This window comes from Gekko japonicus, unplaced genomic scaffold, assembly GCF_001447785.1.
Source record: "Gekko japonicus isolate JY-2015 unplaced genomic scaffold, Gekko_japonicus_V1.1 scaffold16, whole genome shotgun sequence".
NCBI classification, from domain to species: domain Eukaryota; kingdom Metazoa; phylum Chordata; class Lepidosauria; order Squamata; family Gekkonidae; genus Gekko; species Gekko japonicus.
In genome coordinates this window covers 49,502-62,912 of record NW_015169777.1, presented here as the reverse complement: position 1 = coordinate 62,912, position 13,411 = coordinate 49,502, and the positions used below count along the sequence as shown (strand labels likewise).

General features: G+C 43.8%; 1 protein-coding gene across 4 annotated transcripts in view; it reads left to right on the top strand.

Moving 5' to 3' along the window:
* Window positions 1-884: 884 nt before the first annotated feature.
* SMPD4 (sphingomyelin phosphodiesterase 4) overlaps window positions 885-13,411 on the top strand; it is a 28,233-nt gene continuing 15,706 nt past the window's right edge. For 2 of the 4 annotated variants that reach the window (XM_015416692.1, XM_015416690.1), the window contains exons 1-9: window positions 885-979; window positions 1,104-1,190; window positions 1,758-1,900; window positions 2,010-2,085; window positions 2,989-3,097; window positions 5,807-5,859; window positions 7,925-8,073; window positions 8,880-9,012; window positions 9,882-9,953. In XM_015416692.1, coding sequence (XP_015272178.1) covers window positions 905-979; window positions 1,104-1,190; window positions 1,758-1,900; window positions 2,010-2,085; window positions 2,989-3,097; window positions 5,807-5,859; window positions 7,925-8,073; window positions 8,880-9,012; window positions 9,882-9,953 — 897 coding nt within the window. In that variant the 5' untranslated portion in view covers window positions 885-904. Of the gene's footprint in view, window positions 980-1,103; window positions 1,191-1,757; window positions 1,901-2,009; window positions 2,086-2,988; window positions 3,098-5,806; window positions 5,869-7,924; window positions 8,074-8,879; window positions 9,013-9,881; window positions 9,954-13,411 lie in introns of all 4 variants that reach the window. The other 2 variants (XM_015416691.1, XM_015416689.1) reach the window with 1 other exon arrangement.

The window sequence follows — 13,411 nt, the reverse complement described above, 5'->3', positions numbered from 1 at the left end:
AAAGAATTTATTGTTTGTGTATGTTTCAGGACAGTATTGCTTTAAAATATTCTTGGGTAGACATTCCAATTTTGGAATGTTTTTCCTATAGCCACCATTTCCCAAGATGTTGGCTATGATATAATAATGCTCATCACCTCTTTAAGAGCAGCCCCAAGTAGAGCATATTTCAATAGTTCAGTCTAGATGTAACAAAGGCAAAGCTAGATCTGACTAAGCCAGGAATGCAGGCAGCTGATGGCACCAGCCAAAACTAAGCAAAAGCACACCAGACCACTGCAGCCACCTGGTTTTCTAAGGCGACTGTTGTGTCAAGTAGCAGTCCTAAGCTGTGAACCTGGCTTTTCAAGGGGGTCCCCTGAAATACACACATACACAATCAAATTATCTGTACCTATATTTTTTCTGCGTTTATGTGGAGGATCCAGGACTTATTATTATCGTATGGCATTGTGTGTAGTATAGCGGGGAGATCCTAAGATTGTCTGGCAGACAAAAGTTCTAGCTCCCCCTGCCGCGCAGCACTGAAGCACATCGACTCGGAGTTTTTCGTGGAAAGGTCTGGGGCCGGGGTACAGGCCCCGCGCTGTGCTTTATCTGGAGATTCCCCCATGCAGAGGTTTTTCCTCACACAACGCACACAGATCAACCAACAGCGCTCTTCGTCCCAGCAGGCATTCTGAAATGCCGCCTCAGCCGGGCAGCTGTATCACGTGCCTTCAGACCACGCCCCCGACGTGACGCTACCTCGTGCAGAACCACCGCCTCCTATGGTGGCAGAACCCTCCGGAGAGGGGGGCGGAGAATCAAGTGACGAGTTTTGGCCGCTCAAAAAGAGACGCGAAGCCCCACCCACTCCCCTGCGCCGCGGGGTCCGGCGCGAGGCCCCGCTCTCTCTGCTGTCATGACGTCGCCGTTTGGCCGTTACCGGAACGCCGAGGCAGCTTCTACCCACCTGCCGCCTCCCAGTTACCTCCTGGTAAGCTGCCTCCCCCGCCGGTGAAGCCGAGTAAGGGCCAGGGTTTTCCTCTGGGATCGCTGGTAGGATCCGCGGCCGCTTGGGCTGGCCTACTTTGACACTGCTTTCGTGGTTTTTGCAACAGGCCAGCTTGAAGGCGGATTGCTTGAACAAGCCCTTTGCGCAGCGATGCCACGATCTGGCTACCGTCATCGAAGAGTTCCCGGCGAAGGTGAGCGGCGGCTGTTGGGTCAGGGGGCCCTTGAGCCCACCATCCGGGTGCCTCCCCTCGGGGGCGGGGCTTCGACCTTCGTGGAGCTGGGGGCCCCGGAAGGGGTTTAGCAAACTCTCCGGTGGGCTCTCAGCACGCGACTTCCCCATAGGCATGGGTGGGCGCGGGTGCTGAGAGCCATCCCCGTGCTCTTTGGATAAGGTCCACTCTGTCCCTTCACATTTCAAGTTCCAAGCCAATTAGCCAAACGTTATTTGGTACATAGCCCTCAGATTTCAAAATTAATGGTTTATATTTCCCTTGCCCAGCTTCACAGTCCCCCCACCCACCCCGATTTTGGCCCCTTAAACCGCTCCCTCCCACCAGCGCAATGCTGCCACTTTGCTGCTTTCTGGTGCCTCCACTGACCTCCGGTGCTGCGCCTGCAGGAAGAAAATAATGGTGGGGACAGTTCAGTTTCCAAGGGGACGTTGCTTGTTGTTTGGAACTCTGTTAGTCAACAGAAGCAGCAGTGATTTCTTCATTGATTGTTTCTGCCTTCCTCATCATTTCTCCCTCTTTCTAAAGGAACTGCATGCCATCTTCCCCTGGTTGGTGGAGAACATCTTTGGCAGCTTGGATGGTGTAATTCTAGGTTGGAATCTCCGTTGTTTACAAGGAAGGACAAACCCTACGGAGTACAACATTGCCCTTGAATTTCTTGATCCTGGGTGAGTTTCATCATTATAGATACACAAAACACTTGAGTTGCTTTCAAATGCATCCTTTCCCCAGTGTGATATTTGTTTTCTCTTTTGCTGTCCCCCCCCCCCCCTGCAGTGGACCAATGATGAAGCTGGTTTACAAGCTCCAAGCTGAAGAATACAGATATGATTTCCCTGTGTCTTATCTTCCGGTAACTATTGGGCAAAGAATGGAGGGCCACTCAAATGTTGTCCATCAAGGATTTTAAAAATGCAGTTCTAAGTCTTCTGATCTTTTATAGTAGGTGTATATTAGGTGCAGACAGTTGGCAGATGAATTTCTGAGCTAATGCTACCAACTTCTGATCAGTAGGGCAGCAAAACAGCCACCTATGAGCAGGGGGGTTCTTTCTACTTGTGGAGAGCCCCCAGGCATGAAAAATATTGTTTAGTTCATAGCACTTAGATTAGAGAACGAAGGGCTAATATGCACACACAGGTTTCAGAGAATCCTGACAGTATGAAGGCATAAATGTGATAGCATTTTATGCTGGGCAAGTCATTGGGCTATAGGGAAGGAAATGGGACCTAACAAAGAAGGGAACTGGGTTTAGGGGGTGCTTTGTGGTATAATGTCTAAGTCTGGGTTTTTAAATTTTTTGTGTGTGATATTGGAGAGTTTAGGCTGGTTGCACATCAGATTATTCAGTTGGTCGTGAACTTGCACACTACAGAGGAGTAGTCCTGCATGGAGAGAGCTTAACCTTGGGATGAAATTGGACCAGGGGTGTGTGTGACATGCTTGTTTGCATAGCTTGTAGTGCAGCTAGCCCTGAAACCTCCAGTGCCGTTATGAGGAAGGGGCAGTTCAAATCCAAGCTGTTATACTAGAGAGTACCAGAAGAAGATAACAGTGCTTTTGGCACAGGAAATTCCCTGTTTATCTCCCCTTTCAATAAGGCCTTATAGATCCTCAAATTTTAATTCTTTTACAGATTTTCTGTTATCTAGAAGTTTAAACACACATGTATATACAACTTAAATGTATTTTCTTGGTTAAGGTTTTAATAATATATACTTTATGGGAGGTGGCGCTTTCTCATTTGTATTTTCAGGGTCCAGTGAAAGTTTCAATACAAGAGCGGATTTTACCTGAATGTTCTCTGTACCATAACAAAGTCCAGTTTCCTTCATCCGGAGGCCTAGGTTTAAACCTGGTCCTTAGTATCCTTTGGACAATATATAAGATGATTTGTTTGTGATACTTTTGCACTTGTAACCTGACTCACTGCTGCTCGTTCCTGTACTTCTTGGTCTGTTTGCCGAGGACCTTGGCTCAGCAAAGACATGCTGTGAGAGGTGGGTTTCCACTTGAAGTGTTTACCAGAACACATTGCTACTTTATCAGGCAAGTTGTAGTTCAGCTTAGTGCTGGCAGTTACGTGAGCTTTGTGACAACATCTATGTGAGGAGTGACAAAAATGCACAGCTTGTGCTTCCAACAGCTGCTGACACGGGATCCCGAAATGCACATCCCTACTTGTGCTTCCAACAGCTGCTGACATGTTAATGAGTTGGGCCTAATAGCATAGAAAGTCTGTGGCTTACAGGATACAGACAATTGGGGAGCAAGCGGAATGTTGCTTTGCCATATATTCCCCTGCATGTGTGGGGAACTTGTAGCATGCCAAAATAGAATATTCCCAGATGATTTTTTTACCTTGTTGAAGTGCTCTGACCATTAAGAAGTTTTTCATGTAATTTACGCCTGTTTTGTCTAGTCTAGCCTTGTCCTCTGGTAGAGCGGGAGAAAGCAAGTCTTTGCCCTCTTCAGATATTTGAACAACATGATCATGTATCCCCTTAGTCTTCTCTTGTCTATTCTAAACGTACCTATCTCCTTCAACCTTTTCTTGTGTGACTTGTTTTCCTGACTCTTTGTTGACCTCCTCTGAGCCTATTCTAGTATATAGCTTCCTTAAAGTGCAGCACCCAGGACTGGATGCAGTGCTTTAGATGAGGTTGGATTAGTGTGGAGTAGAATTGGAAATACTATTTTTTGTGACTTGGATATTATGCTCATATCAATACAGCCTAAAACTGCATTAGCCTGTTTCCAGACATACCACACTGCCAATTCATTTTCATTTTGTGATTAATTGAAATCCCAAGATCCTTTTCACATGTACTATCTCAGAGCTAGGTATTTTCCCTCCTATACCTGTATGTACATTTGGTCCTTTTTGCCAAAATACATGTGTTTGTTTCTGTTGGACTGAAACACTAATTTCATTCAGTTTCAGCCCACCTTTGCAACCTATCAGGGTCACTCTGAATTTTCTTTCTGTCTTCTAAGTTGTAAGCTGCCTCTGTAAAACTGACAATTCCCACTGCCTATCCCATCTTCAGCCTTAACTATTTCTTCTTGCTGTCCTCGCTGCTTTGCCTCATGTGACCTTAAAAACTCATCAGATGAGGCAAACCCTGGAAGCCTGCTGCTGTTCTTTTGCCTTTTCTTCCAACAGAGCAGCCAGTTGACAGTTGCTGCAGGTGTATTCTGATATTTCTAAACAAGAAATTAAACATGGTGCATACATTACAGTTCACCACCACAGAGTTCTCACTGTTCATCTTCTTAACGTTTGCATGCATCTGTCTGTCTCTATTGATGGAGTGGCTCTTGGCCTCTTTCTTACCTTGCTTCTTGCTTGAAGTTTGCCTGAAGCTCCTGTAATGTTTTTAATGTCTTTGAATTTGAAACAAAGGGATCTGGAGCTATGTCGTTATTAATTAAGAGGAATAGAGTCTGGTGCCCTGGTTTCTTTGTCCTGCAGCTGAACTTGCACAATTGCTTCACTTGCTTGCCTCTTATCTGTTTGCTTGTTTTTTAACTTGTCTGTGGCTGTAAATGCTTTGTAGCTGGGGCTGACTTGCCCACAGAACTGAGGGCATGTTTGCAAGTTAGCCCTACATAAGGAGCTCTGGTAAGAGGTTCACTCTCCTGTTCCAGGCAATTACAGTTTCAAACAATGAACCCCATTAGTAGTTAGAACCAACCTGATGTCCTGGGTCCCTCCGGGCACTGGCGGTTCAAAGGTGTTATTCAGGCAAGTCAAGGGAAGGTGCAAACCAGTACAGTGTGGTCAGAATTCAGTCCTGAGGTCATGCATGGAGTCAGAGGGTTGTCACTAGAGTGGGATCAGGGCAAGTCCATAAGTCGACATCCAGAAACAGTTCAATGGGTCACATGGCAGGAGGGTCAAAGGTAGTTTGATTCTTTGCCTCCACAACCAATCTCTCCTTCTCCCTGTCCTTTATAGCTGAGACTCCTGTTTTGCAGCTGGGCTGCATCTGGCCCATGCGTGTGCTTTCCTCCGTACTTAGATCCAGGTGTCTCTGGGCTGCTAAATGTGCATTCCATCTTCTTTCCAGTATTTCCTGCTGTACCCTTCCCCGTCTGCACTCCAGCAGCTCTGGAGACGGAGGAGGCGAGGTGGGTGGTGGGACGTTGTCTGATCCTGAATCATGGGCCTGGGCAGCCAGGACGCTGCTATCCGACGGTAGCTCCTTATTTGGCAGAGTAGCAGTAACTTCTGGTGACAGTAGCTGACTGTAAGTTGGGGCCTGCTTCAGCTGCTCCTTCCTCTTCCACTGAGTCCTCTGCCCCATGAGGGTTGACTGTGTCTGGCTGATCCATGACACCTGAGTTAGATTTCAAATTGACAACTGTGGGTTTCCCTTCATGGCAGCACTGAGTATTTTGCCATGCTGATAAAAGTATTTTGAAACGGAACTTAAAAAGTCAGGCTGCCAAAAAGCCTGAGAACTGAATAAAATATCCACTTTTATTACTGTTGTGTACAGCATAATCTTGAATTGTCTGCAGTCCTCCATATTTTTAGTTGTGGTTTATCCTTGACCCTGTGCCACCAGATCCATTTGAATACTGTATGTTCTACTTCGCAATAAGCCTTATCACCCAGAGGGTAAATATTGTACGTCTTATTTCTTCAGTACCCCACTTCTTGTCCCCCCTGGAAATGAAAAGAGGAGGAGCTGCAGTCTTATGGCTCTTGCAGATGGCATTGTGCTTGCAGCTCCCATTCTGCTCTGATAAATGATAGTGAAAAGCTATTGTGTAAATACTGAAGGAGCAGAGGTCTATCAGTGGCTGTTAGCCACAAGGTATAGGTAAAAGCTCTCAGTCTGGGGCAAATGTGTTCTTGGTGCTTGGGGGGGGGAACAGTGGGAGGGCTTCTAGTGCCCTGGCCCCACTGCTGGACCTCCTGATGGCACCTGGTATTTTTGGCCACTGTGTCACAGAGTGTTGGACTGGGTGGGCCATTGGCCTGATCCAACATTGGGTTCTCTTATGTTCTTACGTTATGATCTTAAATACTCTATTGAAGCACTTAGAATACTTCAGTCCACTCGTTTTTGGTACTGTAACGATTCCATGTTTTACTGTGTGTGTGTCTTTAAAAGTGGTTTGTATGGATGTATGGCAGACTAGGATGCTGAACTCAGGCAAGTGATATGATTGGTGAGTGACAGAGAGGGGGTGGGGTTTTGGAATGAATGCTGTGTGGTTGAACCGATATGTCAGTCACGAGTGTCAGTTGAAGGGTGTGTCTGTGAGGTATGACAGTTGAGAAAAAACAGTTAAACAGATAAGAAGAGGCTTCCCTGTGTGGGTTGCTTAGTTCTGAGTTATACAGTTAAACAGTACAGTTAAACAGATAAGAAGAGGCTTCCCTGTGTGGGTTGCTTAGTTCGGAGTTAAACAGTTAACCAGAGAGTTGATGAGAGAGTGTGCTGTGTAGGAGCAATATATATGAGAGTTGTCCTGAGGTCTCTGTGTGAGATGTTTCCTATGTGAAATAAGAGTAAAGTCTCTGTGATATGAGAGTTACAATTGAAAGCTGAGAGTCTCTAAGAAAAGTACTGTGAAATATTGTTACAAAGTGGCTTTATCCTCCCTGTCAGTAAAGGAGAGGCTTGTGAGAGACACCAAGCATATGATCAAATCATTCCCAGAACTGTTTACCTTGTTCACCCTCGTGTTTATACCTTCGTTAAATAAATCCTATTTACTTCAAGTTTACCAGCTAAGTAAAGAATTATTCCTGGGACCACATAGTACCACGAATGCCTAAGACCCAAGGTACACCTACCCTGAGGAAAATATTATAGGAAAAGGTTTGGGAAAACCTAGATTTCCCTGGTGGCAGCCCGAAAACCCTAAGAATAAAACATAAAGAACATTTTAAAGGCAAACCAGACCTCCCCAAGTAAGAGGTCGTCACAGGTACTATAGCGTGTTAATATTTCAGCATTTTGTTTGAAATCTTTGCAGTACTTCTGGCTTCCACATGGGGGTAGTTCTGCCCACAGAGGGGTTGAGGTGGGAGTTGGGAGGTGTCACCAAGTGAGAGACTGACCTCTTAGTTGTACCCAAGTCCTCCCATCACTAGGACACTAGTCTCAAACTGCTGAATACTTATGGCAGACATTCCACAGTCCTATCTTAGAAAGGAAGGATTTGGTGGGGTCTAAAGGCTGTGGCTCATTGGTGAATAAGATATCCTAACTAGCTTACTACTCCTACTTGCTCCACAGGCAAAACCATGCAAATGCAGTTGATAGTTCATTCCCATTGGTAGGATAACCCTCCCAAATTTTAGTCCTGTTTGGTCTGCTGTGTCAGGGGGTTGTTTATTTTCTTCTGGGGAGTGAATTCCAGTCCTACACTGCAGCTTCTTGATTTGATTGTTATATCTCTGTTAGAACTCCTTAAGCACATAACTGATTTCCACAGAACAGGCAGTCTGTCTTTTTCCATCCAGCCTCAATGGTGTTAGTGAGCACATGGTTTTTGATCCTCTGCTTACCTAGAAATGTTATTTTACTAACTCAGTAGTAGAAAGCAAACTGCATATCTCAGGTTTCAAGATCAACATGTAGCAACTCATTTAATGAGTCGCAGCAAAAGAACTAGTTGTAGAACTGAGTTGGCATAATTCAGCTCCGGATATTCTGTATATGTTCTAGAACATCCCCCTGACCTGCCATGTAAGCACTTCAAACAGTGCTTACTTTGTTCTGGTGGGCAGGTACTTGAAGTGGTTCCTGCCTACAGAAGGAAGTGTCCTTCCACCTCCTTCCTCTGATCCAGGGGGTGTCCCATCACCTGCCCCAAGGTGAGTATTTATATTGGTCCTACATACTGCAGGACAACAGTGTCTGTAGTTGACTTCCTTGTCTTCGCCACATAGATCATATAGTAAATGGAGCTGTTAGGCAAAGAAATTAAAGTGTAAGCAAAAGTTTAGGGTTGGAATTTGTTAGCTTGCTGTGTGAAGTTACCCTCAGACTAGCAGCTGTTGAAATTTATATGTAGTAAAGTATTGTTTTCAGAAAAACTGAATATAGCCTGAGAATTGTTTTGAAAGAGAACCACTGAACTCTTGAGATTTTGCCCAGCAGTTCTCTAGCAAGACATTGAAGGAGTTCTCTGCTCTGATACCTTGCAGATGTTGAAGATGGGTTTTTGTATGTCTGTTAACTGTTTTATGATGATGGGAATGCTGTTAATGACTTCTTTCCTAACTACTATGAATGGAATGGTGGTTGATAGCATAGCAGGTACCAGCAAGAGAATGACATGAATATGGCCTCAAGCTGTTTTTCCTAATACAAGAGAGGAAGGAACATGAGAGGTCAAAATGGGCTGTTCTATACAAGTGGCCCTCCCTTTTACCTTTGGTTGCTTATTCTAGAATAATGCAAGTATTTGCATAAGCAGTACAAATATTGTTTTAAGAACTGATGTTTCTGGCTTATTGTACAATTTATGGGCATGCTACTTCTGGGTTCACAATGATGAACTAGGTACAAGATCCTCTTTGTTTTTTCAGTGATTTGAATTTGCAAGCTATGACTGCAGTCTCACTTATATTAATCTTTTAGAGATTGCTTTATACTTAATCTGTGTCTCTCCTTCAAGATCTCCTGCAGTGCCTTTCACCTCCTATGGGATGCATCCCACAAGCCTTCTGAAAAGGCATGTTGCTCATCAGCCTTCAGTGAATGCAGATCCTGCTTCCCAAGAGATCTGGAGATCAGAAACCTTGCTTCAGGTGTGTCTGCCATTGCTGTGCTGCATCTTGTAACTTGAACCATGAGCTGTCCTAGGATGTTGTGCAGGCTTAGCAGAGTAGGAAACGGCAATCTTTGCAACACTGGGTGCTTCATAATGGCATTAGGCCCAGGCAGTTGTGGACATAGACAGCTAGGGAAAACATGTCTAGAAAAGCCAACATTCACAGATACAGAGCGAAATTTGAAAATACATACAAATTATTTTGTTGTGAGTGGCTCAAAAACACATGCAAAAACACATGAAGCTGCCTTATACTGAATCAGATGACTGATCTATCAAGGTCAGTGTGGTCTATTCTGATTGGCAGCAGCTCTCCAAGGTCTTGGGTAGAGGGCTTTCATGTAATTTGCAACCTTTAACTGGAGATGCCAGGGACTGACCATAAAACCCTCTGCATGTGAGGCAGTTTTTTTTTAACCACTGCATGGCCCTTCCTCCAAATTAAGGGGGTTTGTGGAACTTGAGCATATGATATAACTCCCTTGTCCTTCTCTGTGCCTCCCCTACCAAAATTGTCCTTGTGCGCCTTTCTTTACCATGTCAGGCACTACTCTAAAAGTTCCAAACTCTGTAAAGAGCCTAGCTTTTTCACATTTTGTTTATAATATTTTTATATTAGAAAATGGATAAATAATTTATAATAATATATAAATCTTATATTACAAATAATCTCTGGCTTCATACCTGGTCTTTATAGTTCTACTTCAGGAGTCTAATTTGTACAATATAACTGATTCAGCAAAGTTTAGTCCAGTCAAAGAACAGTGATTGCCCCCAAAGCAGCTGTGACGGTCTGGGTCTTTTCCATCAGTTCAGCCAGCTCATCAAAAGTATTTCTCTTCCCAGATCTTTGTTGAAATGTGGCTTCATCATTACTCCCTGGACATGTATCAGAAAATGCAGTCTCCTCACATCAAGGTAATTGGGGTGTGCTTCATATTCAAGACTTTTCTGTTTGCTGGCCCATACTTCAGGGTGGCAGAGAAATCCTGCTTCTAGCTTTACAGTGTGCTTTTTGAGTGAGGGGAACAGTTGACAACTAATTTCATTGAATGTCAGAACTTCTGCACCTTGGTGGCACTACCTGAAACACACAAGTGTCTCATAGTCTCTGTAGTGGCCTGATATCTGGATCATTTACCAGTGGCACAGGCTGACTTGTCTTAGTGCACCTGTTTGAAAGAGTTTCCCAAATAGTGGTCTGTTTGTTGGTAACTTTATATAACCTTTGCAGTGTTACAGTGATACACCAGTACATTGGCTAGGTGCTGATGCAGCTTTTTAAAAACTTACTGTTTTTAAAATTATTTTGCAAATAATACACTTTCTCAGTCTAGTTAACTGGTTGTAAAATGAAAGCCTGCCAATAGAGATGCTGCACTTGGTGGGTATGGGAATCTGCATACTTGGTTAAAGGTATTCAGAGACCTTCCATGCATGGGCTTCCCTGTTTCAGGGGAGAGAGCTGGTCTGTGGATGCAAAAATATCCACATATGAAACATGGCCATTTATAGAAATGACTGGCTCAGACAACTCTGCTGTACGTAGAAGTTTTCTCTCGCAAGAAATTGGAATTGGGCAAGGAAAATTGTATGTATTAGTTCAACATGAATCTGAGGCATTGACATGGTCAGAGATGAGACCAGCATTCACAAAGCTTAACATCTGATTCTTCCCTGAATTGACAAGTTAAAGTAGTTTGAAGTTCACTTAGCTCCAAGCTTTCTCAGAGTTAGAGTTTTGCTTTTAAGTTAGCAAAGTAGACTTAACAGACAGGGAGTCCTAATTCTGCCCTCAACATTGTGGATGGTGTAACAGTTGGAGAGATCTCAGGAACTTATTTGAATTAAAGAGGAAAAATCTTGCATCATACAGTGGGTTGGATCCAGCAAAAAATTCATGGAAGGAGGTGGTGGAGTGATTCCACCCCTGCCCCTCATCTCCCCTTTCCCTGAGCAATCTGGGACTTGTTTAAAAACTCTCTTGGGGACCTTATGAATTAAGTATGAGGCGCTGCAACAGTGGGGTATAGATGAAATCAGGTAGATTCATTAAGGACAGTGGCTACTGAGTTCTGTACTAGCTGAAGCTTCCAAACCATTTTCATGGGCAGCCCCACATAGAATATACTGTACAAGTATAATATGTGCTACTAAAGAATGTGTGACTGTGGCCAAATTAGCCTTGTGAAGGAACATTGGTAGCTGGGAACCAGCCTAAGCTGGGAAAAGGTGGTGCTAATAACTTCTGCCACCTGCCTCTCGATGAGTAGCAAAGAGCACTCCTAAACTACGTGTACCCACCCCTTCAGGGGTAGAATAGGCTTATGCCTATTTATGCATCAGCCTTATTACCAACCCCCAGCACTTCCATCTTGTCTGGATGCCAGTTTACTCACATAAAGTCTTGACAGCTTCCAAGGACTGGTTCAGTATTTCCACTGCTTCCCTGAGTCTAGACGGAAAGGTGTGAGAGAGCTATATCTTCTGCCTATTAATGACACAGTGCTCCAGATCTCCAGACAGTCTTGCCCAGAAGTTTCATTCTGCAACACCTTCTCTCCTCCAAAAAAATGGAAACCACCATAGTATAGGCCCCTGTCATCCAGGAGGATTCCATAGTATCAACCATTGAGAGGGTCAGGAGAACCAACAAGGAAACACTACCCCATCAGTAGAAAGTGGGTCTGTACCATGGCCAGAATTAAGTAGGTGGCTCCAAAAATGTGAGAGCTATTTAACAGATTATAGCCTTGCCATTAGAAACTGTTTAGTCAAACAGCAGAGTCACTACTTGAGAGAGTTCTAAGTCAAAGATCTTTGTCTTATATATGGAAGTCATTAAAACCACCTGTTTTTCCCACTATCTCAGATACAAATGTGGACCTTGCTAAGCAGGTATATTTTCATGAATTGAACCTTAGTAAGACAAACATTTGAATGCCACAGTTTGACATATCTTGTTAGGTAACCACAAATTGGAATTCAGCTTATGTTTATCTCTAGTGCAATTGAAGATCTTGTCCATTACATGATAGCAATCTACTAGTAGTGTTCTCTGGAGCTGTCTGGCTATTCTTGGCATACAGATGCTCAGATTTGTTTCCTGTTACCTTACTTTGTTAAACATGTCATTTAAATGACTATTTTGTATGTTGTGGGTGCAGAGAAGGGGCTTTTAAAACCTACTTCCTGTCCTGGTGATCATCTTACAATTCTTTTGTTCTTCATAATGTTGCTAATACATATGTTTATGATTTATGTGCTTAATTTGTAGTGATTGGTAACCTAAAACTGACACCATTTCTCTCCATTCATTGTGCTTGCCTGCCATCCTGTTATTGTTCCCAGCTGTTCTCAGGGGGAGGGGTGAAGGGATTGGTTAGGTGTGTTGATTCTACTGTCTTGTATATTACTTGAATCACACATTTTTTCTCTGTAAGAGATTTTACATCCACATTTACATGTGCCATGTTCTCAAGTAAAAAGTCCATGACTAGAGGTCCAAGGAGGAAAAGAGGCATGTGGTTCAGCCTTCTAGATTTGGCTTCACCAGACGATGGAGGGAGGTTCTGGGGGATGTTCCTTTTATGTACAGGCTTTCTTTGTGTTGCAGTGGCAGTAGTACTCTCTTTATCCTTCACCAGTGTTGGGTAACTTGTTCAGCTGTGAGAGCCTCTATTAGTCTGTGAATTTAGATTCGTTTTCCATGGTGATTTTCATAAGCATTGTAAAAACTAAACTTTCAAGTTGTGCAGATTATATTCTGCAATGCAGGAGGGAAAATCACACATACTTTGCTTAGATAAGACTTTGTTACAGCAGCACTTGTGAGGTAGCTGCATATGTGACAGTGGTATACTTCATCTTTTACACTCCCCCATAGGTAGGGGGAGTGGAGAACTGCTTATGTATTACCCTTTGTAAGGTCTGAGCCAGCCCAAAGTGTTGCAATGCAATCGGAGATGCACATCCAGGATGTCTTGCAATGGATGCTGAGGAGCATCTCTTAGAACATAGCAGGGACAGTCCCAAGTTGTTTTCTCTGTCCATCACTTTCGCAGGCCTGCCTTTATTAGCTTGCTCTGCTGGTTCCCTGAAAGTTAACCAAATTCTACATAACACTCAAGGCTCCTCAAAAAGTCTTTTGTTTTAAGAATTTGCATGCAGAATGGGAAGAGTGTGATTTGTGCTGCTTTGAGCTCAGAGACTGGGTTTTCTGATAGTGGAGTAAGAGGGTACTTGGCCACAGCTGCTGCTGTTGTGAAACATTGTTGTCATCAGTTGTATTTGTGACTCTTCTGTTTGTTTTGTTTTTTCTCTCCATCCCTTTCTCCTGGGCTCATTCTCACTGCTGTTTTCCTTTCTCTTTCCGT